The sequence below is a fragment of the Notolepis coatsorum genome (genome assembly GCF_963971535.1).
Source record: "Notolepis coatsorum genome assembly, chromosome: 3".
Taxonomy (NCBI): Eukaryota; Metazoa; Chordata; class Actinopteri; order Aulopiformes; family Paralepididae; genus Notolepis; species Notolepis coatsorum.
Window position 1 is genome coordinate 9,836,786 of NC_140167.1, and position 25,948 is coordinate 9,862,733.

The following is a 25,948-nucleotide window of genomic DNA, read 5'->3' on the forward strand; positions in this document are numbered from 1 at the left end:
GGCAGGTTATGTGTTTGTACGCATTGGTGTCCGCGGGTCGTCGAGATTCCTCATTCAACGGAGATCATTCAAATGATCGCACACCTGTCTACAAACACATCGGAAATGGACGCTGTTCATGAGGCATGTTGGCCCCCCCTGGACCATGTTAATCAGTGCTCTTGGCCCCCAAAAGATGCAGCGCAACACCCTTTATTGTTTACGTCTCGTTGGGTGCGTTCGTAAATTCAAAAAGAAAAAAAGAGAACGCTCTCCCGTTGAAACAGAGTGTAAAATATATACGAGAGGGATTTGAGGACACCCGATTGCAGATACGATGATGAATCAATCGATCGAGTTGCCATCCTAGGAGGAGTTATTCCTCCCTGCGAGCTTATAGCCAGATAGCTTGGACGCCCCTTACGAAAAGGCATCCCGGTAGTCTGATGCTCATTTCAGTTTTACCGCGGTACCAGTCATTGTGTAAATCTTTTACCACGGTACTGATCTGGTAAAAGTTATGTAATGCCTATGGTACCACTTTTGTACTGAAATAATACCATGGTGAAATAATCCATGTTGAGCCATGACACCGATGGTAAAATCATGGTATTCCTATCGTTTTTTTTTTGGTCACAACCATCATCATAGTGAAGAAGATGATGGAAATACAGTAGGCCTACCATTATACCTTTTTCGTGAGGATACCTTTGCGCTCTGAGCGTACAAATGGGAATTCTGGCACTGCATTGAATTTACGAACGCTCCGGTTTGGTACCAGAGTAGCCTACGCTCTGGCGCTCTCACTAGAGTGGCAATGTACTTAATGCATGCAATGTTTGTATGCTTTACACCAAGTCATGCGTGTGAAAAACTTAATTTGAGGGGGGGGGGGGGGGGGGGGGGGTCAGCATGGTCCATTGTTGCACTGAAACCATTTGTATGGTGTGGACTATGATGACGACATTGACCACCGATCATATACCAAATATACGCTTCTATTGCTTCTAGCTTGCATTACACAGAATTGATAGGGTGTGTTTTGGACGTTACATATTGTCTGTATCAAAGTATCGAATTTGTGTCTCATTCACTGTGTATGTCTGGGAGGACAGGATTTGAAGAAGAACGTGAGCCTGAATACGTTTGAATAGTTGGTTTGTTTTGCCATTCGATTAGACCTGACACCAGTAGTAACGTTTTGTGTTTTTAGACCTAATTGAACCCTGAATTGTGAAGGCAGAAATGGACAGCCCTGCCGTGTTCCCCGCCAGTTCTTTGAATCTCTCGCCCGCTCACAGAGACAAAGGGTGTTGCTTATGGAATAATGATAATGATAATGATCTTTCTTGGGACACCCTATCACTCCTTTGTAATATACAATATCATGCTACACACACAAACATTACGATAGACCTCTGGTTATGAATCGATTTAGTAACGACCTCACAGTATTGACACATTGCGCTACTGCTTGCAGCACGGAACCCACAAACACCCTCTCCCTATCTCACAGGGTTGTCCAAGGGGAACTTGTAGACCCATATCCTCATCATGTTCATGTCTGTCGGCAGGTTATGAACATCTGGAGGATAATAACTACGTCCAGGACAGCAAGATGGGCTTTGTGATCAATGCCATCTATGCCATGGCTCACGGTCTTCACGACATGCACAGTTACCTCTGTCCCGGCCACGCGGGGCTCTGTGAAGCCATGGATCCCATCGATGGCAGCCAGCTGTTGGACTTCCTGCTCAGAACGTCCTTCACGGGCGTGTCTGGAGAAGACATATGGTTCGATGAGAACGGGGACTCCCCTGGCAGGTACGTCGACCTTCCCTTATACGGTAATTTCCTCGTCGAGTCCAAGGGAGTAGGGAAGAGTGTGCAGCAAAATGAACATGTCAACCACTAGGGCAGTAAAATGGCCATGGGTTTAGTTATTCTTTTATTTTAATTTTTAATTTTTTTTTATAATTTTTTGATTATCTTTTTCCCCCTCCTTCTTTTTCCGGTTTTTCTCCCATCCCACTGTTAGTCGTTATGCCAATTCCCAACCCCCTTCCTGGTTGTTGCGCACTTTCCCCTACTGTTGGTCCGAGAGGCCGGAGACTGTCACATGCTTTCCTCCGACGCATGTGCAGCCAGCCGGCAGTCAGCCTGGCCGCGCAGATTATCACCGGGAGAGTGTAACGTGTGGAAGGTCGCACTACCTCTCTCCAGATCCTACCCTTGCTGAGCAGGCGCCCCGACCTAACTGTAGGGGTCGCTGTCCACAATGCCCAGGACCCACCCACGGCTTCCCTCCCCCTAACTCAGCCAAACGAGTTAGTATAGCGATCAGCCCGAGCCAAGGCAATGCTGACTCTCCGGGAGTCGAGACCGCAGCCTCTTGCATTGGTGACGAGCACAATCTCCGCTACACCACCTGACCGCCCGTTTAGTTATTCTTTAAAAGCAAGGCTGTTGTAAATGAAGTTTTTTTTTGGACTCATCACTGTTGTACGTAAATAAACAAATGTATTGTTATAAACAGACCTAGACATGTTTCAGTTTTGCTGCGATGGCCTACAAAACTTGAAACAATTGTATTTATTTTTAATTTTTTTTAGCTTTCAGCGGACAAGGCGCTCGTCACCAACGCAAGAGACACTGGTATCGAATCCAGCTGTCAGCGTTGCTTCCGGCTTGGCCGGCCGTCATACTGGCTCGATTGGCAGTGTCAGCGGGAGGGAAGCCGGTGGGTGGGTCTGGGTCGTTGTGGACAGCGACTCCTACAGTTCGGTCGGGGCGCCTGCACAGCGAGGGAAGGATCTAGGAGAGGTAGTGTGACCTTCCACACGTTACACTCTCAGTGAGAGTCCGCGCTGCCAGGTGAAAAGAAGCGGTGGGCTGGCTACACATGTGTCGGAGGAAGCATGTGATAGTCTCCGCCCTCCCGGACCGACGGTAGGGGGTAGAGTGCGCAACGACCAGTAAGGGGATTGGGAATTGGCATAACGACTAACATTGGGAGGGGAGAAAAACAGAAAAAGAAGGAGGAAAAAGATTTTTTAAAATAATTTAAAAAAAATATTACTTACTTTCGTGTTCTTTCTGACCCATGCGATCAGGTACGAGATCATGAATCTCCAGCAAGTGGAGCCTGGCGTGTTCGACTACATCAACGTGGGTTCTTGGCACGAGGGATTGCTCAGCATCGACGACTACATGATCCAGATGAACCGCAGCGAGATGGTGCGCTCTGTCTGCAGCGAGCCCTGCTCCAATGGAGAGATCAAGGTAGAGGAAAAACAACTGATATATATATATATAATTAACTTCTTCTGCCTGCGCCGTACCTACTCAGACCAGGGACAGGTCTCGTTCTGTCTCTCTGAAATGGTTCCCGACCACCTAAATGGCACAGCGGTGCAGTGGTTAGCAAGTCCCTGGGTTCAAACCCCAGCAGGGGCCCTTTCTGTGTGGAGTTTGTGGATGTTCTCCTTGTGTTTGTGTGGGTTTCCTCCGGGTACTCCGGTTTCCTCCCACACCAAAAGACACACCTGCCAGGTTTCCTGCCATTGTTCTTAACCAAGGTACTGGCATTACAACTGGAGTTGGTCTCTTGACTGAGGTACTGGCATTACAACTGGAGTTGGTCTCTTGACTGAGGTACTGGCATTACAACTGGAGTTGGTCTCTTGACTGAGGTACTGGCATTACAACTGGAGTTGGTCCCTTGACCAAGGTACTGGCATTACAACTGGAGTTGGTCCCTTGACCAAGGTACTGGCATTACAACTGGAGTTGGTGTGCTCAACTTCTTTCACGCAACAGTTGAGTCTGTCCTTTTGTATGGCAGTGAATGCTGGACCTTGAAGCCCACCCTGCAGAAGTCCTTGGATGGGTGCTACACCAGAATGATGCGTGTGGTGCTCAACATCAACAGGGATGAGCATGTCACTAATGCAAACTTGTATGGGGGGGTGCTAAAGGTGAGCGATAAAGTGGCAGTCAGGAGAATGAGGCTGGCAGGTCACTGCCAGAGACACCATGAGATGCCAACCAGCAAACTTGTGCTGTGGGAACCAACACACGGGCATCCATCACGAGGACGTCCCACATTAACCTACGTGGACGTACTCAGGAGAGATGCGGGAACAGAAAGCACCGGCGAGCTAGCCAGAGGCATGGAGGATCGAGATGACTGGAAGCACCGATGGAGGGCCCGTCCGAGGACGACCTAGATAGAGATGGTGTCTTGACCAAGGTACTGGCATTACAACTGGAGTTGGTCTCTTGACTAAGGTACTGGCATTACAACTGGAGTTGGTCTCTTGACCAAGGTACTGGCATTACAACTGGAGTTGGTCTCTTGACTAAGGTACTGGCATTACAACTGGAGTTGGTCTCTTGACTAAGGTACTGGCATTACAACTGGAGTTGGTCTCTTGACTAAGGTAGTGGCATTACAACTGGAGTTGGTCCCTTGACTGAGGTACTGGCATTACAACTGGAGTTGGTCCCTTGACCAAGGTACTGGCATTACAACTGGAGTTGGTCTCTTGACTAAGGTACTGGCATTACAACTGGAGTTGGTCTCTTGACCAAGGTACTGGCATTACAACTGGAGTTGGTCCCTTGACTGAGGTACTGGCATTACAACTGGAGTTGGTCCCTTGACCAAGGTACTGGCATTACAACTGGAGTTGGTCCCTTGACTAAGGTACTGGCATTACAACTGGAGTTGGTCCCTTGACTAAGGTACTGGCATTACAACTGGAGTTGGTCCCTTGACTAAGGTACTGACATTACAACTAGAGTTGGTCCCTTGACTAAGGTACTGACATTACAACTGGAGTTGGTCCCTTGACTAAGGTACTGGCATTACAACTGGAGTTGGTCCCTTGACTAAGGTACTGGCATTACAACTGGAGTTGGTGTCTTAACCAAGGTACTGGCATTACAACTGGAGTTGGTCTCTTGACCAAGGTACTGGCATTACAACTGGAGTTGGTCCCTTGACTAAGGTACTGGCATTACAACTGGAGTTGGTCCCTTGACCGAGGTACTGGTCATTACAACTGGAGTTGGTCCCTTGACCAAGGTACTGGTCATTACAACTGGAGTTGGTCCCTTGACCGAGGTACTGGCATTACAACTGGAGTTGGTCCCTTGACCGAGGTACTGGTCATTACAACTGGAGTTGGTCCCTTGACCAAGGTACTGGTCATTACAACTGGAGTTGGTCCCTTGACCGAGGTACTGGTCATTACAACTGGAGTTGGTCCCTTGACCAAGGTACTGGTCATTACAACTGGAGTTGGTCCCTTGACTGAGGTACTGGTCATTACAACTGGAGTTGGTCCCTTGACTGAGGTACTGGCATTACAACTGGAGTTGGTCTCTTGACCAAGGTACTGGCATTACAACTGGAGTTGGTCCCTTGACCAAGGTACTGGTCATTACAACTGGAGTTGGTCCCTGGGCGCTGCACTGTGTGTCTGCCCACTGCTCCTAAATAGAGGGCATGTCAAAATGGCCACTGTGAAAAGGGCCTGTTGCATCATGCTCTATCTGCAACCGCACTATTGTGGCCTCCAGTATCTTCTTTGGTTTCAGTCTTTAATAAATGGCCCATAGACTTGTTTCCAGTGTAAACTACCGACGACGTCAGTCGTAGTCAACCAGCAGGAGGAGTCTGACCCTTTAGCTCGGCTGGTTAGTGCGGCCGCATGTGGATCCTATGGTCCTAAGTTCAAATCCACTCGGTTACATTGGTGACAGCGGTGAGATCTCACTGCCCTGTGAATCTGGATCCAGGTTTACGTAGCAATGGGGGGTGGGATCTCAGTGCCTTAACTCCGGGAAAGTGTGTGCGTGGGTGAAAGAACGTGTGAGGAGGACGCACGTCTCGGGGGACGACTGTAAAATACTGACGAGTCAGTCACAGTCAACCAGCACCTGCTAACGGGTCTGACCTGTGGATCCTATGATACCAGAGTACACTGGTATAGCCTATTGTCCTTTGCTGAGAGCATTGATCTCCGATTGAGGAGGGGGCTGATGCACAAGGTATTCCTTCAACTCTGTTGTTACCTATAATATATTTAGATCACATGTAGTTACATTGGAGTCATATTTTTCGTAGCAGTTTAATTCAATAATTGCTTGGCTCTGTAGCACAGATAGATGGCTGGGGCACTTTATTAAACCCAGGAGAGGACAGAGGCACTCATCATCAGTGGCAGATATGTAACACAAGCAGACAAATGAAAAGGAAATAGGTTAAGATAAGGAAGATGGGGTTTCCCAGGAGACAGAGTCTGATACGGCGTGTACTTACGACAGCTCAAATTACACTCAATCACACCCCTCGCCCTCCTATAATTCTCCCTAACTACTTGTCTACTGTAATCTTCTTCTGTAATCTTTTACTGTCATAAAAAACCTGAATGATATACTTGCAGTGTTGACTGCTCTCTTAATTTTTTTTTAAGCCTGTTATCATTTTGGTTCATTCACGTGAGACAGTTAAAGGTTAAGTGTTATTGACTAACCTTCTTACTGTATTTTACTATTATGTACCTTACTACTATACTTATACTACTACCTATCATGCGAATATGTCTATACTACTATACTTATACTACCTATCATGCTAATTATGTCTATGCTACTACACTTATACTACTACCTAGCATGCTAATATGTCTATACTACTATGCTACTACACTTATACTACTACCTATCATGCTAATATGTCTATACTACTATACTTATACTACTACCTATCATGCTAATTATGTCTATGCTACTACACTTATACTACTACCTAGCATGCTAATATGTCTATAGTATGTGCTACTACACGTATACTACTACCTAGCATGCTAATATGTCTATACTACTATGCTACTACACTTATACTACTACCTATCATGCTAATATGTCTATACTACTACACTTATACTACTACCTATCATGCTAATATGTCTATACTACTATACTTATACTACTATCTATCATGTTAATGTCTATACTACTATGCGCTCAGAGTGTACTTGAGTACTGAACACTCAAGTTCGACACTATTTTGACGAACAATTCCACTGGCCTTCAGCCACCAGAGTTGTACCCTTCCTGCTGACTTGTTGTTCATCTGTAAGTCGCGTTGGATAAAAGAGTTGCGGCTAAATGACTACATGTAAATGTGAGCGTGTGTGTGTTCTCCTGTGACTCAGGTCATCAGAAAGGGAGAGGTGAGCTGCTGTTGGATCTGCACCGCCTGCAAGGACAACGAGTACGTTCAGGACGAGTTCACGTGCAAGACCTGCGACCTGGGCTGGTGGCCGGACAAAGTGCTGGCAGGTAACGGGTCACTCTCTCTACCCGCCTGCTCGTCACCTACTCATCACCCACTCGTCATCTACTCATCACCCTCTCATCACCCACTCATCATCTACTCATCGCCCACTCATCGCCCACTCATCACCCTCTCATCTTCTACTCATCTTCTACTCATCACCCACTCATCATCTACTCATCACCCACTCATCTTCTACTCATCTTCTACTCATCACCCACTCATCTTCTACTCATCACCCCCTCATCATCTACTCATCACCTACTCATCATCTACTCATCACCCACTCATCTTCTACTCATCTTCTACTCATCACCCACTCATCATCTACTCATCGCCCACTCACCCTCTCATCATCATCTACTCATCACCCACTCATCTCCTACTCATCACCCACTCATCATCTACTCATCATCTACTCATCGCCCACTCATCGCCTACTCATCACCCTCTCATCACCCTCTCATCATCATCGCCTACTCATCGCCTACTCATCATCTACTCATCTTCTACTCATCACCCACTCATCGCCTACTCATCATCTACTCATCACCCACTCATCATCTACTCATCGCCCACTCACCCTCTCATCATCATCTACTCATCACCCACTCATCATCTACTCATCGCCCACTCATCGCCTACTCATCACCCTCTCATCACCCTCTCATCATCATCGCCTACTCATCATCTACTCATCTTCTACTCATCACCCACTCATCTTCTACTCATCATCTACTCATCATCTACTCATCACCCACTCATCATCTACTCATCATCTACTCATCATCTACTCATCACCCACTCATCTTCTACTCATCTTCTACTCATCACCCACTCATCATCTACTCATCGCCCCCACTCACCCTCTCATCATCATCTACTCATCACCCACTCATCTCCTACTCATCACCCACTCATCATCTACTCATCATCTACTCATCGCCCACTCATCGCCTACTCATCACCCTCTCATCACCCTCTCATCATCATCGCCTACTCATCGCCTACTCATCATCTACTCATCTTCTACTCATCACCCACTCATCGCCTACTCATCATCTACTCATCACCCACTCATCATCTACTCATCGCCCACTCACCCTCTCATCATCATCTACTCATCACCCACTCATCATCTACTCATCATCTACTCATCGCCTACTCATCACCCTCTCATCACCCTCTCATCATCATCACCCACTCATCGCCTACTCATCGCCTACTCATCATCTACTCATCTTCTACTCATCACCCACTCATCGCCTACTCATCATCTACTCATCTTCTACTCATCATCTACTCATCTTCTACTCATCATCTACTCATCTTCTACTCATCACCCCCTCATCTTCTACTCATCACCCACTCATCTCCTACTCATCGCCTATTCATCATCTACTCATCATCTACTCATCATCTACTCATCACCCCCTCATCTCCCCCTCATCACCCCCTCATCACCCACTCATCGCCTACTCATCTTCTACTCATCACCCACTCATCATCTACTCATCACCCACTCATCTTCTACTCATCACCCACTCATCTTCTACTCATCACCCACTCATCTTCTACTCACCTCCCACTCATCATCTACTCATCTTCTACTCATCACCCACTCATCTTCTACTCATCTTCTACTCATCACCCCCTCATCTTCTACTCATCACCCACTCATCTTCTACTCATCTTCTACTCATCACCCACTCATCTTCTACTCATCACCCACTCATCGCCTACTCATCTCCTATTCATCATCTACTCATTATCTACTCATCGCCTACTCATCTTCTACTCATCACCCACTCATCTTCTACTCATCACCCACTCATCATCTACTCATCGCTCACTCATCTCCTACTCATCTCCTACTCATCACCCACTCATCGCCCACTCATCTTCTACTCATCTCCCCCTCATCTTCTACTCATCACCCACTCATCACCCACTCATCGCCTACTCATCTTCTACTCATCTCCCACTCATCACCTACTCATCTCCCACTCATCTCCCACTCATCGCCCACTCATCTACTCATCTTCTACTCATCACCCACTCATCTTCTACTCATCACCTACTCATCATCCACTCATCTCCCACTCATCATCTACTCATCGCCCACTCATCTCCTACTCATCTTCTACTCATCACCCACTCATCTTCTACTCATCACCCACTCATCATCTACTCATCACCCACTCATCATCTACTCATCACCCACTCATCTCCTACTCATCACCCACTCATCTCCTACTCATCTCCCCCTCATCTCCCACTCATCTCCCACTCATCACCCTCTCATCATCGCCTACTCATCGCCTACTCATCGTCTACTCATCGCCTACTCATCGCCCACTCATCATCTACTCATCGCCCACTCATCGCCTACTCATCGTCTACTCATCATCTACTCATCGCCCACTCATCGCCCACTCATCTCCCACTCAGAAGTTGAACACGCTCATTTTATGCTGTGCGAGTGCTATCGATCCGAGGGACTTAGGTTTCACTTGGTAACAAAACACACACACTCACACAATAGATTGGGGAGCGACAGTGGCTCAGGAGGTAGAGCGTAGAGCGGCCGTCTGGTAATTGGAAGGTTCCCGGTTCGATTCAAGCTCCTCCTGGGCGGCTTGTTGAAGTGTCCTTGAGCAAGACACTTAACCACCACTAACTGCTCCCGATGAGCAGGTTGGCACCTTGCATGGTCACCTCCGCCGTCTGTGTGTGAATGTGTGAGTGAATGGGTGAATGTGAGTGGCATGAGTTGTAAAGGGCTTTGGATAAAAGCTGTTATATAAATGCAGTCCGTTTACCACACAACATGCCCCACTACATGATGCATATTTGATTCCATAAGCTAATGATTTCTGAAATATAGATTCTGGTGGATCCAGACCACTCCATTGGTTAAGCTCGTTTCGAATTCAGATACAGAATTATTGATGGTTTTAGAGATGAGGATCGACACACAGGACCTCGCATCCACAAAACGGGGAAATTAAGCTACTCAAGCTGACATTTTAAAATGCAAAGAAATGACCATTTATATTAGACTCATGTGACAGACAATGAAACGCTAAATTGTCTGCTTCTGAAGGAATCAGCCAAGCGTTTTCAGGTTCTACCCTCAGCTGTGAACAGGGATAAAAGAAGGGACATTGTTCTCACTAAAGGCACCATGGAAAGTTTAGTTCTTCAAAGCCTTCACCTCCCTCCCCCCTCTCTCTCACACACACACACACACACCCTCCTCTACCTGTGCTCGATACAGTTTGTCCTGCCGTGATTTGTGCGGCACTGTTTCACAAACCTGCGCTGTCCTATTTTCAAAGCCTTCCCTGTGACACCTGAGGACCATTCATCATCTTCGCCACTTATGCGACAGCAGCCCTAGTTCTCTCCCCTCTTCTCTGGCCCACTTTCAAAGGCCTTCGGTGCTGTTCAAAGACAAGGCACTTTCTTAATAGGATTCTCCTGTTTCTTATACACGCTTTCATCTCTTCACGTTACATCAGAACCTCCTGAAACAGAGAAAAGAATCAAATCAAATCAAATCAAATTGCGGCTGATTGGCGCAGTGGGCAAGGCGCTCGCCACTAACGCAGGAGACGCTGGGTTCGAGCCCAGCTCTCGGCGTTGCTATACCGGCTGGCCGGTCGTTCATACTAACACAATTGGCAAGTGTTAGAGGGTGGGAAAGCCGGTGGGTGGGGATTGGACGTTGTGGACAGCGACTCCTACAGGTCGGTTTGGTGACGCCGGTGCGACGGAAGCAGGAAGTAGCGGGGGCAGCGTGAGCCTCCCACGCGTTACTCCTCGCCACTGAGAGTTTGAGCTGCTGCGGTGAAAAGATGCGACAGGCTGCCTCCTCGTGTACCGGAGGGGACACGTGATGCAAGGCTTCTGTCCTCACTACAGCCGACCAGTGGGAGGCATAGTCTAGCAACGTTCAAGACAGGGGAGGGAAGAATTGGATACTATGAAATTGGGATGGGAGAAAAATAGAAAATGGGGAGAAAAAGTGGATAAAAAAAATCAAATCAAATGTATTTGTTACGCCCGACAACACACGTTAATGTCCCCATGGGCCGGACACATCTTCTTTAAACAAGTCAAGAAGAAACATCACAATAGGTCAAGAACAAAACACCATAAAGTCAAAAAAGAATTTAATAAATGCAACACTCCCAGACATACCCCACGCGAAGGTAAGGAAAAACTCACTAAAACCTAGCAATAGGAAAAAATGCACCACAGGCAATGTGGAGACCACGCTGGAAGTTCCATGCTAGCTTTCACTGCCTGTGTGTACCCACATGCAGAGTTTCCTTGTGTTAACCTAAACAGTACTGTCCCTGGTAACAACATCACACGTGAAACTAAAAAACAAAAGAAAAATAACACTCGTACCCCTCGTTTACTTTGGCCCTTTACTTCCCTTCGATGCCTCTTCCGACAAATCCTTTGTACAGCCTTTCGCAAACTCTGCCCACGAAGGAGCTTCTATCCCCAGGCCATCAGGTTGCTCGCATGTGCCCCCCACTGGTCGGTCGTAGGGAGGGTTGAAGAATCTATCGCATGTCCCCTCCGATACATGCGGAGTCAGCCAGCCACATCTTTTCACCTGCCAGCGCGGACTCTCATTGGCGAGGTGTAACGTGTGGGAGGCTCACACTACCCTCGCTATCTCCTGTCTTTGCTGTGCAGGCGCCCTGACCGACCTGTAGGAGTCGCTGTTTACAACGACCAGATTACCACCCATCGACTTCCCTCCCGCTGACTCTGCCAATTGAGTCAGTATGACGGCCGGCCCAAGCCGAAGGCAACGCTGACAGCCGGATTCGATACCGGTGTCTCTCGCGTTGGTGACGAGCGCTTAGACCGCTGCGCCACCCAGCCGCCGTATATATGTATATTGAACACTTTAGTTTTGAACACTTTAGTTTACACTTGTTACGTACTTTTGACTTCTATTTTTTACTTATCTATTTTATTTTTTATCTAGCACACTCTCAGGAGCAGAACAGGAACAAGCATTTCATATAAAAGTATCCTGTATTTTTGTATGACAACTAATAACGAAACTTGAAACTTAAATCCCCAGCTCTCCCAATAGCGATGCAGTCGATTGTGCTATAAACCCTCTGTGTCCCAGCCATCCTCGCTGTTCGGTTTCCGCTGCCAAAATAGTATATCTAAGCTTTTTCCTTTCATAAGCTTCCTCCACTGAATCCTCCCAGGGATTACCCTCAAAACCAGCAGACCATGACACTAGAAGGTCTGGCCTCAAATTAGTGTCGAGTTTTCCTCCCAAATCTTCTATATTTCTTTTCCTTTTTCATACAAAAACATCATCAACCACATCAGATGTACAGAGAACTGCGTGGGGAAGGGAAGTGATCGTTCTCACGCAGGTGGTTTGTAAGCCACAGTGATTTACTTTGTGGTGCTGCAGTGGCCTCCCCCCTCCCCCTCCCCCTCCCCCTCCCCCCCCCCCCCCCCCCCCCCCTCCCCCTCCAACTCTCGGTAGCCCCGCTTGGCCCTCGCTGTGTGGAAAGGGGTTTATTTATAGCTGAGCTGAAAACCTACTTTAAAGACTTGGGTGTGTTTTCCAACTGGAATCTGCGCTCGCAGGCTCAGATGAAAGTGCTGGTGAAAGTCACAAATGCGTCCTTACAGTAAACGGGGTCCTTAAAGTACAGTATACAGTATTTGATTTGTCAAGAATGTTTCAACGTAACATTCATAATATAAGCAAACAAAATGGAGTATCATTCCATAACATGATATGCACCAACACATTTTTTTTGTCATCTACACAGTACTATTACAAAATGATTGTTGGCATAGAAGTACATTGGGGCGACAGTGGCTCGGGAGGTAGAGCAGTCGTATGGTAATCCGGAGGTTCCCAGTTCGATTCCCCCTCCTCCCGGGCAGCGTGTTGAAGTGTCCTTGAGCAAGACACTCAACCCCTAACTGCTCCCAATGAGCAGGTTGGCACCTTGCATGGTCGCCTCCGCCGTCGGTGTGTGAATGTGTGAGTGAATGGGTAAAAAACTTTGAGCAACAAATTGTAAAGCGCTGTATAAACGCAAATTTTTTCCATTTACCGTTTACATTTGACTGTAATGTAATGTAACTCTGCATCTGTCCAGGCATCTAGACAAAGAGGTAATACAGTCCTTCCTCAATTTCTTATTTGTGGCTTTTCACATTACAGTAGCCAGATATTTATCCCCACGCTTTCCCCTCTTGCCGTTCCAGTGTGCGTGCCGATCACCCTGCAGTACTTGGAGTGGAGCAACCCAGAATCCATCGTCCAGGTGGTCTTGTCCTGCGTGGGCATCCTGATCACGTCGTTCGTTGCCTTCATCTTCGTCCTGTACCGCGACACGCCCGTGGTCAAGTCCTCCAGCCGCGAGCTCTGCTACATCATCCTGGCCGGCATCTTCTTCGGCTACATCTGCCCCTTCACCCTCATCGCCCGCCCCACCGTCGCCTCCTGCTACCTCCAGAGGATCCTCGTCGGCCTCTCCGCCGCCATGTGCTACTCGGCCCTGGTGACCAAGACCAACCGCATCGCGCGCATCCTGGCGGGCAGCAAGAAGAAGATCTGCACCCGGAAGCCCCGCTTCATGAGCGCCTGGGCCCAGGTGGTCATCGCCTCCACCCTCGTCAGCGTGCAGCTCACCCTGGAGATCACCCTGATCGTCATGGAGCCCCCCATGCCCGTCAAGTCCTACCCCAGCATCCGAGAGGTCTACCTCATCTGCAACACCAGCAACGTGGGCATGGTGGCGCCGCTGGGCTACAACGGCCTGCTCATCCTGAGCTGCACCTACTACGCCTTCAAGACGCGCAACGTGCCGGCCAACTTCAACGAGGCCAAGTACATCGCCTTCACCATGTACACCACCTGCATCATCTGGCTGGCGTTCGTGCCCATCTACTTCGGCAGCAACTACAAGATCGTCTCCACGTCCTTCTCGGTGAGCCTGAGCGTGACGGTGGCGCTGGGCTGCATGTTCACGCCCAAGATGTACATCATCCTGGCCAAGCCGGAGAGGAACGTCCGCAGCGCCTTCACCACCTCCGACGTGGTGCGGATGCACGTCGGCGACGGCAAGATCGCCTGCCGGAGCAACAGCCTGCTGAACATGTTCAAGAGGAAGAAGAGCGCGGGGAACGGCAGGTGAGATCGCACAGTTCAGAGAATTCCTCGAGGGGCGGGGAGCCGGAAGCGCCGCAGAAGGAGATGTCAGGGATCCGGCGGTTGACCGGTTGCTATGGTGGGAGTCTGGGAGATCAACGCAACGGTGGTGTTCGTTTTCCGACACGACCCCCTCGGGAACAGCGATTGGTAGCGCATCTGATTGGCCCAAAAACAACATAGCCCTGCATCGATAGCCAATCGGATGTTTTTCGCCTAGCCTATAGTGGTTGTTCCCGGGGGCGTGTCGGAAAACGAACACCGCCGTCGCGTTCCTCGTCAAAAGGTACACAGAATGTGCAAAACCACCTGCCAATCAGAGGCTGGGAAATATTTTTTAAGATTTACTTGTAAAAGGAGCGGCTGGGTGGCGCAGCGGAGATTGCGCTCGTCACCAATGCGAGAGACTCCGGTCTCGACTCCGGTCTCGAACTCGTTTGGCTGAGTTAGCGGGAGGGAAGTCATGGGTGGTAAATAATCTGCCGTTGTGGACAGCGACTCCTACAGGTCAGGTCTGGGCGCCTGCACAGCAAAAGACAGGAAGTGGTGGAGGCAGCGTGACCTCCCACGCGTTACACTTCACCAATGAGAGTCCGCGCTGCCAGGTGAAAAGAGAGCCGCTGGCTGTCTCCGCGTGTGTCGGAAGAAGCATGTGGTAGACTTCAGGGTTCCCTTGTACCGACCAGTAGGGGGCACATGCGCACAACGACCAGGTAGGGGAGGGGGGAATTGGCATAACGACTAAATTGGGATGAGAGGAAAAGCACAGAAAATCAGGCGGAGAAAAAGAGGGTTAAAAAATATATATATATAAAAAAAGATTTACTTGTAAAAATTCAGCTTAAAGCCACTGGTGCCTCTGGGAGTCTGTGGGAAGCCTTTGTTTCACGTGCATGAGCTTGAAAAGTGATGCAGAGCACAATCTATTTCTGCTGGGCAGGTAAACCCACTCTCGCAAATTTCTCCGAAGTTGCCTATACTGCGGCTTTATAACCTGTACTGTAACGGTTGTCGTGGATGTTTTTGAACCACAAAAACGTATATCGATTCATAGCAAACTAGTTTCATTACTAACTCGACGACCTACGAGTAGCTCGTTGATATCCTTTACGGATGTTGAGATTTTACATTTTTACGATCACCCAAATGACTCCCATTCATTCCAGCTGCAATTCTGGCCCCATGTAGAGGAACACTTCCTCTGTGAACTCTGTGAACAGTATACTGTGGTGGGATATACGTAGCAACCGCTGTCGTCTCCTTCTCCGGCGCTCCTCGCTCCTCAGGCACCTCAGGGACGCTGCTTTTGCATTACAGTAGAACCTAATTTATCTGAGCCCCTCGGGGAACGGAGGTCGTTCATTAGACTGAAAGGTTTGGATTATCGACACATGCATAAAGATGCACGGGGGCTCTTCTGAAATGTTTTTTTTTACTTACAATAAAGTACATTGCAAGGTTGTTTCCGAGTGCAATACCTTGCAGAGAATATGTAATATAATGTGTTTTAGATATGCAAGTCACAATTGTTGCATATCGTCGCATATTATGTAGTTATACAGGAAAACCTCTGTTGTTTTTTGAGGGGCAAAGAAACATAATATCTGGCAGGTTTGTTGAACCGGGTCAGTTTGTAATTCTGAGGTTCTACTGTACTGTAATTCACTCTCAAAAGGGCACCTGTTGTCTTACTGTAGTCATTCTCAAAGGGCACCTGTTGTAAAGTGCCAAATATAGGCCATTACTCAATTCACACAGCTAGTTTAACCTTTCATCTGTGTTGGTACGATTAAACGGAAGCATCCCTGCATGCGTCGGGAGCACAAATGAGACCACAGGTCCACCCTTAGCAAAATACGGTATTACAGATGTATTATGAATGTGTTATTATGACAATGTTATTTCACAAGCACAACACATTAATAGACGAGTAAGCATAATACATGAATAGCCGGGTAATGAAAAATGTGTTCATCCAGTTAATGTAAATGAAACAAAAAAAAGAAATATTAATCACAGTTTGTCATGATGATGTTTAACCCTTTCACTACCACACTACCAAAGGGTTAACCCTTTCACTGCGACAATACAGAAGGTTAACCCTTTCACTACCACACTACCAAAAGGTTAACCCTCTCACTGCGACAATACAGAAGGTTAACCCTTTCACTGCCACACGACAAACGGTGGACACTTTCACCACCACACTACTACAGAAGGTTAACCCTTTCACTATACCACACTACAGACGGTTAATGAAGGGGTTAAAAGAAACAAAACCAAAACCAAAATAATACATTGTGTAATGAAATTCGACGAATTCACAACCCTGCTGTATTTAATAATTTCTTTTTACATGAACCAGAAACGCCGCTGTCTGTCTCCTCACCCTTTTCTGGGTTCCTGTGAAAATAACAGCCGTCTTTATTGTTCTGTTCATAGTTCTAATGGAAAGTCTGTGTCATGGTCTGAACCAGGTGCAAGACATCCTCCAAAGGGGGACCACACATGGCACAGACTGTCAGTACATGTGAAGAGGCCGGAGGCCGGTTCCAATCAGACGGCTGTCATCAAACCCTTAACTAACGCCTACCACAACAGCCCCGCCCTGGAGTTCTCCGACCTCAGCACCAAGACCCTGTACAATGTGGCCGAGGAGGAGGACGAGGAGCCCGTCCGCTACAACCCTCCCGTCACTCCCCCTATGATGATGACGGCGCGCGGGCAGACGCCCGTCGCCGCCGCCGCCGGGCCCGCGGACAAGGCTTGCGAGGAGGAGGAGGAGGAGGAGGTCAAGCTCTACACCCCCGAGCACCTGCAGCAAAATAGCATAATCCACCAAATCATGGACCATCTCGAGGAGGAGGAGGGGGAGGGGGAGGAGGAGGAGGAGGAGGCGGCGGGCAGGGCAGGCCACTACGCCGGCGGCGGCGACGTCGTCCCCGAGCTCGGCGACTTGATCGGCGTGCCGGCGATGGTGAGCGGGGGCATGCCCGTGTACCACCAGGCGCACCTCCTCATCCAGCAGCACGCCGTCCTGCCCATGCACCTCGACCTCTTCGACGACGACGAGCCCAACTCCCCCGAGGAGGAGGAGGAGGAGGAGGAGGAGCTGGAGGAGCTGGAGAACGAGCGCTTTGGCCTCCTCCTCCGCGGCTACACGTACGATAACGCCCTGATTCACGACGAGGAGCAGGAGGAGGAGGACGAGGACGAGGACGACGAGCTGGTTCGGGTCAAGCTGGGCACGGCGCACTCTCTGGCCCTCATGCCCCCCTCCCCCTTCCGAGATTGCGCGGGCCCCCCCGTGAGCCCGTCCTTCCTCAGCTCGCCCGCCGTGTCCGAGTCGATCCTGTGCACTCCCCCGAACGTGACGTACGCCGCCGCCATCCTGAGGGACTTCAAACAAAGCTCCTCTACCCTGTAAATGGGGTGGGGGGGGCACAGTATAGATGTTAGGACTCGTACGATATTTTGTAGTTGACGATGCCCTGTCGTGTTGTTTGTAATCATTCTATGACGGGTAAAGAGCTGAAAGCGTTTTTTATATAAGGACGGAGCGGATTCGGCGATCGGACGTGTCATGGTTTACTCTGTAACTCAATAGCGTTTTTTACAGTGAAAGCGGTGGGGCGCGAGATTTCTTTGTTTTAACCCTTTCAGGGGTACGTTTAATTTCACGTTTTTCGCAGAATTCTAGCTTATAATTCTGGAAATCTATAACGACTGGCACACTCCCACGCAGAGAGTTTGGACGACGTTCCACTGTCAAACATCTCTCTGCCCTAACAGGAAGTAAACGAACCGGTGCTACCTTTACTCGTATTGAGTAAATCATATTAAATTATTGGTCTCTTTTATAAGAATGAGTTGTTGAAAAAAGTTAAATCATTTAATTTCACGGTGTCTGTGCAGCCTTGTTTATTCCCAGTGTCCATGGAAACAACAATGAACGCAGACATAACAGTATGGTTACTTTTCCAATAACTACATCACTGAATGACTCATAAATGTTCAGGCAAGCTTCATTTTTGGTTATTAGTAGGGATGTCCGATATTATCGGCCGATATTGGCATTAAAATGTATCGGAAATGATCGGTGTCGGTTTTCAAAAAAAAAAATAACAACATTTATTTATTACATTTATTTAACCTTTATTTACCCAGGCAAGCAAGTAAGAACTAATTCTTATTTTATTTATTGTCAAAAGTATGCATAATGTTGTGTTTTTTTGGGGGGGGGGACCCTGCATATATCGGTATCGGTTGATATCGGTATCGGAAATTAAGAGTTGGACAATATCGGTATATCGGTAAAAAAGTCAATATCGAACATCCCTAGTTATTAGAGATATTCTGTACACACCCAATTCAATATTATAGACTAAATTAATTTTTTTACTAATTTGGTCATAGACGTCCCAATTTGGTATAATTTCTTTCTTGCCGTACAGGCATGGAGACGGCTCTGCGTAGGAGTGTGTAGCTTCGGCCAGTAGCCATTTTGTGACATCATTAAAATGGTGACCTCTCAAAAGAGATCCTACGCCTGAAAGGGTTAAAAGGCTCTTTTATATACAGTATTGTCTTAAAATAGTAACAGAACTTGCCCGCTACAAAACAGTATTTCTATTCTAACATAAGTATTTAACTTACTCTAGAGTCTAGACTTTGTGCTTATTAGACAAGGAACTAAAATTGTCTATGTATGTACATGTACGCACTGAGGTCATAAATAGCACAGATATAGTATTAACAGTAGAACATTTATTTGATCAATAGATGTAACGAGGAATTGTATTTGTTGATTGATCTTTAAGAGGGCAACGTTAACAGTGAATCATGTGTTTATAAGCTTAACAATCCAAGTTGTCGACAATATTTTCACAGAAAAACATCTTTTGTGTTATACATTGTGTAGTACTGTATATGCTTTGTGCGAGAAAAAGTACAGGGAAAAATCTGTTGAAAACACAACAACTGAGTTGAAAGTGTAGTTTGTCTCTTAATATATTGGGTGATTGCAGTGTTCAATTTTGAGCAAGTATTTAAAATGTCGGATGTTGGAATGATTGTGTGTGCAGAAAGATGTATAATATATAAATGTATTATACTAAATATTCTAAATGAATGGATGTATGACTGATGCAGTATAGACAAACACTGTATCACAAAATGTAGCAAGGGATGTTCAAGTGCCACAATGTGTTTTTCCTTTTATACATTCTATCTCATTTCTATGGTGTTGAAATGCAAGGTGAACTATATTGTAAGTTTCTATCTTTTCTAATCAGTCACGTGAATTCATATCTGTATAGATAATTGTATAATATTGCTATTAAAAGTGCCATACGTTTTGTGAATGTATGCATTGCATTGTGAATCACGTTTTGGTATATTCAGACGATCTTGACGTGTTTAAATTATTGTTAGATTTTATTTGCTATTTATGCTACTATGTGTTGGGACTGTGTAGCCAAAGGTTCGACCTCCTTTCACGAATATTAAGATTCTAATAGCCTATAACTGTATATTGTAATTAACTATTACTGTTAGTGGTAAACTCCAATAAGCTATTTGATAGGCTACTGCCTGAAGTGTTATGGCAAATATGAACTGTAGAAGCATTTTAAAGATACTTGTTTGGTTGGAGTAAATTAAATATTTTTATGCTTTTGTGTTTTTGTGTTTTTTGTCTTTCATGGCGACGAGCCTGTGGAAATGTATTTGGCTTTGTTGGCTAGGCTACTTATTCTGTCCTTTAGCCCAGTATAGGCTAGTTCTCAACCCTTTTCTTGCCAGGGACCCCCAAATGAATACACACCTGCGGACCCCTAATTTGATAACATGTCATCTCTCACGGACTCCCATTTGAGCAGATGTTTGTTGTTAGAAAGATCTAGAATTACATAACTGTCTGTATAGTTTAGGCGCTAACAGTGGAGAGTGAAGCCTATTAGACGGGTTTCTTGTTTATAAACACGTGTTCGAACCAATCAGCAATACCCGCTGAGTCACGTGACTAAGTTGCCCCCTACCTGCACGAGTTGCTGTGTTAAAAAAAAAAATTGTGGAGAAACCATGGCACTCCCCTGACTAAAAGTTGTTTCAAACCAAAACGGCTGGATGTAATTTAGCCAAATCAGCATGGCAGTGAGTGAAGTCTCGCCTTTTACACGTCTAGCTTTGGCGTGGATTGATTGATTAGATCGCTAGCATGGCTAACAAATGAAAACATGTTGTAGTCTGCCCCATTATTCTGACCAGGATTCCTTTTGCGTCCTTGATGCGAACACACACTGATTCTGACGTCGATGAGAAATCCGCTAACTTCTAGTCAATTAAATAATAGTAAAATTAAACTACTCCTCATTTGGACCCCCGGACCCACTTTGAGAACCACTGCTTTAGCCTACTCCATTCCCTTTAGGCCTCTGCAAATTTAACCCAAATCAAATTGGTCTTGGTTTAAAATCAAATGTATTTATTTGTAATGTATGTAGCCAACTAAACCTTTAAGGTCATCTGTAATACCATCAAACAGCGACCTCTAGGGAAAAATAGCCCTGCTTGGTATTGCACTTTTCTTTTGTGTTGATCTGATGTGGGGGTTGGAGTTAAGTGGGGATGGGGGAGGGATTACTGTTGCTGGCAACACCTCAGTCTCTGCCAAGAGAGGTCTGGAGAAATTCACAGTAGCCTATAATAAGTTACTATATACTGTATATTACACATTATTATAGTTATATATTAACTTATTATAGTGTGGTGCATTTTTCCACACCTCTCTTGGCAGAGAGCCTGGGGTGTGGCCAGCAATATATTAGCAACCCCTCCCCTATCCTCACGAGACTATATGAATTCAATTCACTATGAATTGAAAATGGGGGACCCTGATGTAAACAAGACAAATGTCTTTCTCTGGTCTGCCACCCCTTAACAATTGTATGTATTGAGCCGTACTGTATTGTACCCATTCTGAAATCTGTTAAGTAGCCTACTTTCGCTTCTTAGGTTGAAACCTCAAGTTCAAGTTTAGTTGTATTTGTCACATATAATGTACATTACAGTGAAATGCTTGGTTCAGTATGAGCCCCCTGAGATTGTGCTTCATACAGTCAAAAAAACAATAAAGACCAAACACTATACAAAATATAAACAATAAAGTACAAACGCAAGCTTTTGAAATTTTAAGAATGAGGTAATTATGTCGTGCAAATAATTGTGTAATAATAACTAGATAAAAAATATGGTGTAGTGTTTAAAGTGTCTGTAGTCAATCCGGTTTCGGTATATTTGCATATGGTATATGTCACAAATGTAACAGTACTATACTGTATGTATATGTCCCTATGCCATAAATGTCATGATGTTGTGTATGTCATAAATGTCACTATGAATTGAAAATGGGGGACCCTGATGTAAACAAGACGAAAGTCTTTCTCTGATCTGCATCCCCTTAACAATTGTGTGTATTGAGCCGTGTACTGTATTGTACCCATTCTGCAATCTGTTAAATAAAGTTCATTCATTCAGTCAAAGCGAAATCAAAAGTGCGCTCAGATGATCTGTACAAAGGGCACTAGGGCAGTGAGTCCGACACACATCAACACCTGCAACACCGGTTGTACACCTGCTGCCTGCACCGTCGCACCTGGCTGTCACAGTGAGTGGCTCTATATTGTGTTGTGGCATGGCTTCCAGTACAGTGTCGTTATGTACAGATAGATTGTTCAAAGTTTTAGTTATTGGAGACAAGGGTGTCGGTAAAAGCAGCATTATCTCGCGCTACGTCCATAAACGTTTCACCGACACGTACAAAGCATCTATCGGAGTTGACTTTGCGCTCAAAACCATTGACTGGAGCAGAGAGACGGTGGTGAGGCTGCAGCTGTGGGATATCGCAGGTGAGAGCAACACGTGGCAGCTTGCATTTAGAGAGGGACTGTGTGTCCAGTTTATGTACTCAGTGCGTCTGCATTGCATGGTCCATATACTGTATGATGATAGAACTGGCTGGAAACGGTACATCCGATTCAATATTTTATTGGTTTATACTGAATGAATGTGAATGAAAACTTTATTTACCAGATTGCAGAATGGGTACAATACAGTACGGCTCAATACACACAATTGTTAAGGGGATGCAGACCAGAGAAAGACGTTTGTCTTGTTTATATCAGGGTCCCCCATTTTCAATTCATATTTTATGACATACACAACATACATGACATGACATGACATTTATGGCATAGGGACATACATGACATACAGGTATATAGTAGTTACATTTGTGATATATACTATACTATGGATATAATAAAGCATCTAAAAATGCACCCCACCCCGCCTACCCCCCAAAGTGGGGCAATACAGTAAAAGCCCTCCCACCCCCTCTATGAGGAGCTAGCCTTAAGATGAGGAGCACGTTCAGCAATAGACTTATCACCCCACGACACACCACAAACCGCCTCGGCCAGTCCTTCGTGCCAGTAGCCATCAGGCTCCACAGCCGTGGGCATGGACTGCTGCCAATTGCTGGAGAGCTAGCGGCTGGTGAACTTGATAACTGTTAGGACGACTGTCTGACTCTTAATAATAAACACTGTTAGGACTGTCTGACTCTTAATAATAAACACTGCACGGACTCTGGTCTACTTATGGACAATACTATCATCACTATTAATCCTGCCATTCACATACTGTTCACAACTGTTATCACTATCATCACCATTATTACTTTGTTCCTTGTTCAATGCTCTATTATTATTATTATTATTATTATTATTATTATTATTATTATTATTATTATTATTATTCAGAATCAGAAAGGTCTTTATTGCCAAGTAGTTTGCACTTACAGGTGATTTTATTCATCATTTGTGCGACATTAACAGACAGACAATTAAGGTAGAATAAAATAAAGGGTAGGATCAAATAAAATGGAATATAAACTAAGTTCAAACTAAAGTAGGCCTACAATATAATATAATTATAAAATAAAATGGTCCAGGGCTGTACACGATGTAGTCAAGTATTGCTACCTATCCTACCGGTACCCCCCCCCCCCCCCCCCCCCATGCTGCTATGATACCTGAATTTCCCCAAGGGCCTCAGCGGCACGGTGGTGTAGTGGTTAAACACTGTCGCCTCACAGCAAGAAGGTCCAGGGTTCGATTCCCGCTTGGGGACCAGGTTTCCATGATGCCAGTTACCCAGGTGGGGTATCTCCCAGGCCTTTCTGTGTGGAGTTTGCATGTTCTCCCCGTGCTCGCAAGGGTTTCCCCCCGATAAGATAAACCCAATGTAAAAACATGCACAACAACAGATCGCTAACGCTGTGGCGTCCTTGACGAAGACGGGCAGGAGCACTTGGATTGGTCCCCGGGCGCGGCCCTCGCCAACGCCTGTCTGCTCCCGGCTGCCCTTGGGGGGAAGGACGACGGGATGGGTTAATCGCAGAGACGAATCGCATCGGCGATCGTACAAAGACAATGCATGTGTGCGTGTTCCGGTGTGTGTGTGTGCTAACTGTGTGCTAACCGCTAAACATTGAGGATAATTGCATGCCAATTAAAGACCTCTGAACAGGTCCTGCATTATTATTAATAAAGGAACACTTGTACGTTCTTCCCTTTTCTCAAGGCCAAGAGCGTTTTAAGATGATGTCCAGGGTGTTCTACAAGGAGGCGATGGGAGCACTAGTGGTCTTCGACATAACAAGTAGTCCCACCTTAGGGGCTGCGTCCGCGTGGAAACAGGACCTAGACGGCAAGATCAGACTGGACAGCGGAGAGCCCATCCCAGCGGTGCTTCTGGGCAACAAGTACGACAAGACGGATGGGAACAGAGATCTAGCCTCCTCCCTGGACCAGTTCTGTGAAGACAACGGTTTCCTGGGCTGGTTCGAGACATCGGCGAAGGTTCGCGTGCGCGCGCGCGCGTGTGTGTGTGTGTGTGTGTGTGTGTGTGTATGTGTGTGTGTGTGTGTGTGTGTGTGTGAGCCACACATCGCTCTCATGTCAGGTTTATTTGCGTAGCCTATGTTGTCACACTTACTGTACGTGTCTCAAATGGCTTTGCAGGCCCAAAACACATATGGAACAGATGAGTGAACGCCGTTAGTGAACAGATGATCCACGGCTACGTTCACACTGCAAGCTTTAGGGCTCCATTCTGATTTATTGCTCAGATTTGTTTGGCTGTTCACATAATAAAAATAAATAAATGTGTCCAATATCAGATTCCAGTGTGAACTGACCCGCATGAGCAAATGAACAATAAAAGAGATGGACGTCCAAAATTGTGACAAATGTCAATTAAAAGTCGCATGACCGTTCAGACTGAGGTCACATTGCAAAAAAATCTGACCTATATCTGATTTAGGAGCACATATGAAAATGGCCCAAACCAGAATTGTGCTGTTCCCACTGTTGTGAAAAAAACATGCTTATGTCACCATGCAGTTGTATGTCACTATAGTCACCAGTACATACTGTACATACTGTAGCTTTGAAAGTACTTCAGGGGAATCACAAGTTGTTCATCTTTGAACTTCAACACTGCAACTCATAAACTGTGTGTGTGTGTGTGTGCAAACATTAACTACAGAGGTCAAAGTTCACAAGCTACAAGGTGAGGTGTTATGTAGGCTCTCAAAGCACAGTCAAACTTTGAAGCACAGTCAAATTTTGAATAAAATCAGGTTGCACACACCATGTCCTAAAAAAACCCTATCCGTCATTTTCTAGGACAACATAAACATCGACGAGGCGTGTGCCTTCCTCGTCGAGCGCATGCTGGAGTGTCACAAAGGCCCGCCCGACAGAGAGAGCCACGGGGCCGGGATCAACGTGAAGCAGCCTGCGTCCAGGGAGAGATCGTGCTGTTAGCGCCACAGAGACCGGGGCAGACGGCCAGAGAAAAACAAGCTGCGTTGGGTAAACGCTCCTACAGTGTTTCCCACAGGATTTTCAGAGACTATGGGGGGTGAACCTCCGACCCTCAAGGGGGTTACTTTACTTACTTTATTTTTGTGTACATTTTAAAGTTGTGAATACACAGTCCCTTATACCTTCATAGAAAAATCCCACAATTACGTAACTCTGAAGAACTGATCCTCAGCAAAACTGCCTGGTGCGCCTGCGCTGTGATGGCTGGGCGCACCACCCATGTCACAAATGCAATCACAGCGCAGGCGCACCAGGCAGCCATTTTGAAGCAAAGCCGTCTTCGGTGATGTTTACAAGTTTATAAAAATTATTTTAAATGTTTATTAGCAACGCTGAGCTTTCAAACCCTAGCGTTTGTCTGTCCGAAACCCTCGTGCAACTGTGAGTACCTTTGAAATTTCTCTGCGATACTTGTACGAGCATTTTGATGAGAACCAGTTTATTTTT

The 25,948-nt window shown here is 46.4% G+C and overlaps 2 protein-coding genes across 2 annotated transcripts in view; both read left to right on the forward strand.

The window, feature by feature from the left end:
• The window catches only part of grm1b (glutamate receptor, metabotropic 1b), a gene marked incomplete at both ends in the record, with an annotated part of 53,062 nt that extends 35,086 nt beyond the window's left edge, over positions 1–17,976 (forward strand). Inside the window, 5 exons of the mRNA XM_084310374.1 lie at positions 1,554–1,803; positions 3,093–3,261; positions 7,206–7,332; positions 13,604–14,531; positions 16,992–17,976. Of these exons, the coding sequence (XP_084166500.1) occupies positions 1,554–1,803; positions 3,093–3,261; positions 7,206–7,332; positions 13,604–14,531; positions 16,992–17,976 (2,459 nt within the window). The remainder of the gene's footprint in view (positions 1–1,553; positions 1,804–3,092; positions 3,262–7,205; positions 7,333–13,603; positions 14,532–16,991) is intronic.
• A 4,266-nt stretch (positions 17,977–22,242) lies between these two features.
• On the forward strand, positions 22,243–25,441 carry rab32b (RAB32b, member RAS oncogene family; the record flags this gene model as incomplete). Its single annotated transcript, XM_084310375.1, has 3 exons — positions 22,243–22,456; positions 24,195–24,472; positions 25,301–25,441. 3 exons carry the CDS (start codon positions 22,243–22,245, stop codon positions 25,439–25,441), a joined length of 633 nt encoding a protein of 210 aa, XP_084166501.1.
• Between the last annotated feature and the right edge of the window lie 507 nt (positions 25,442–25,948).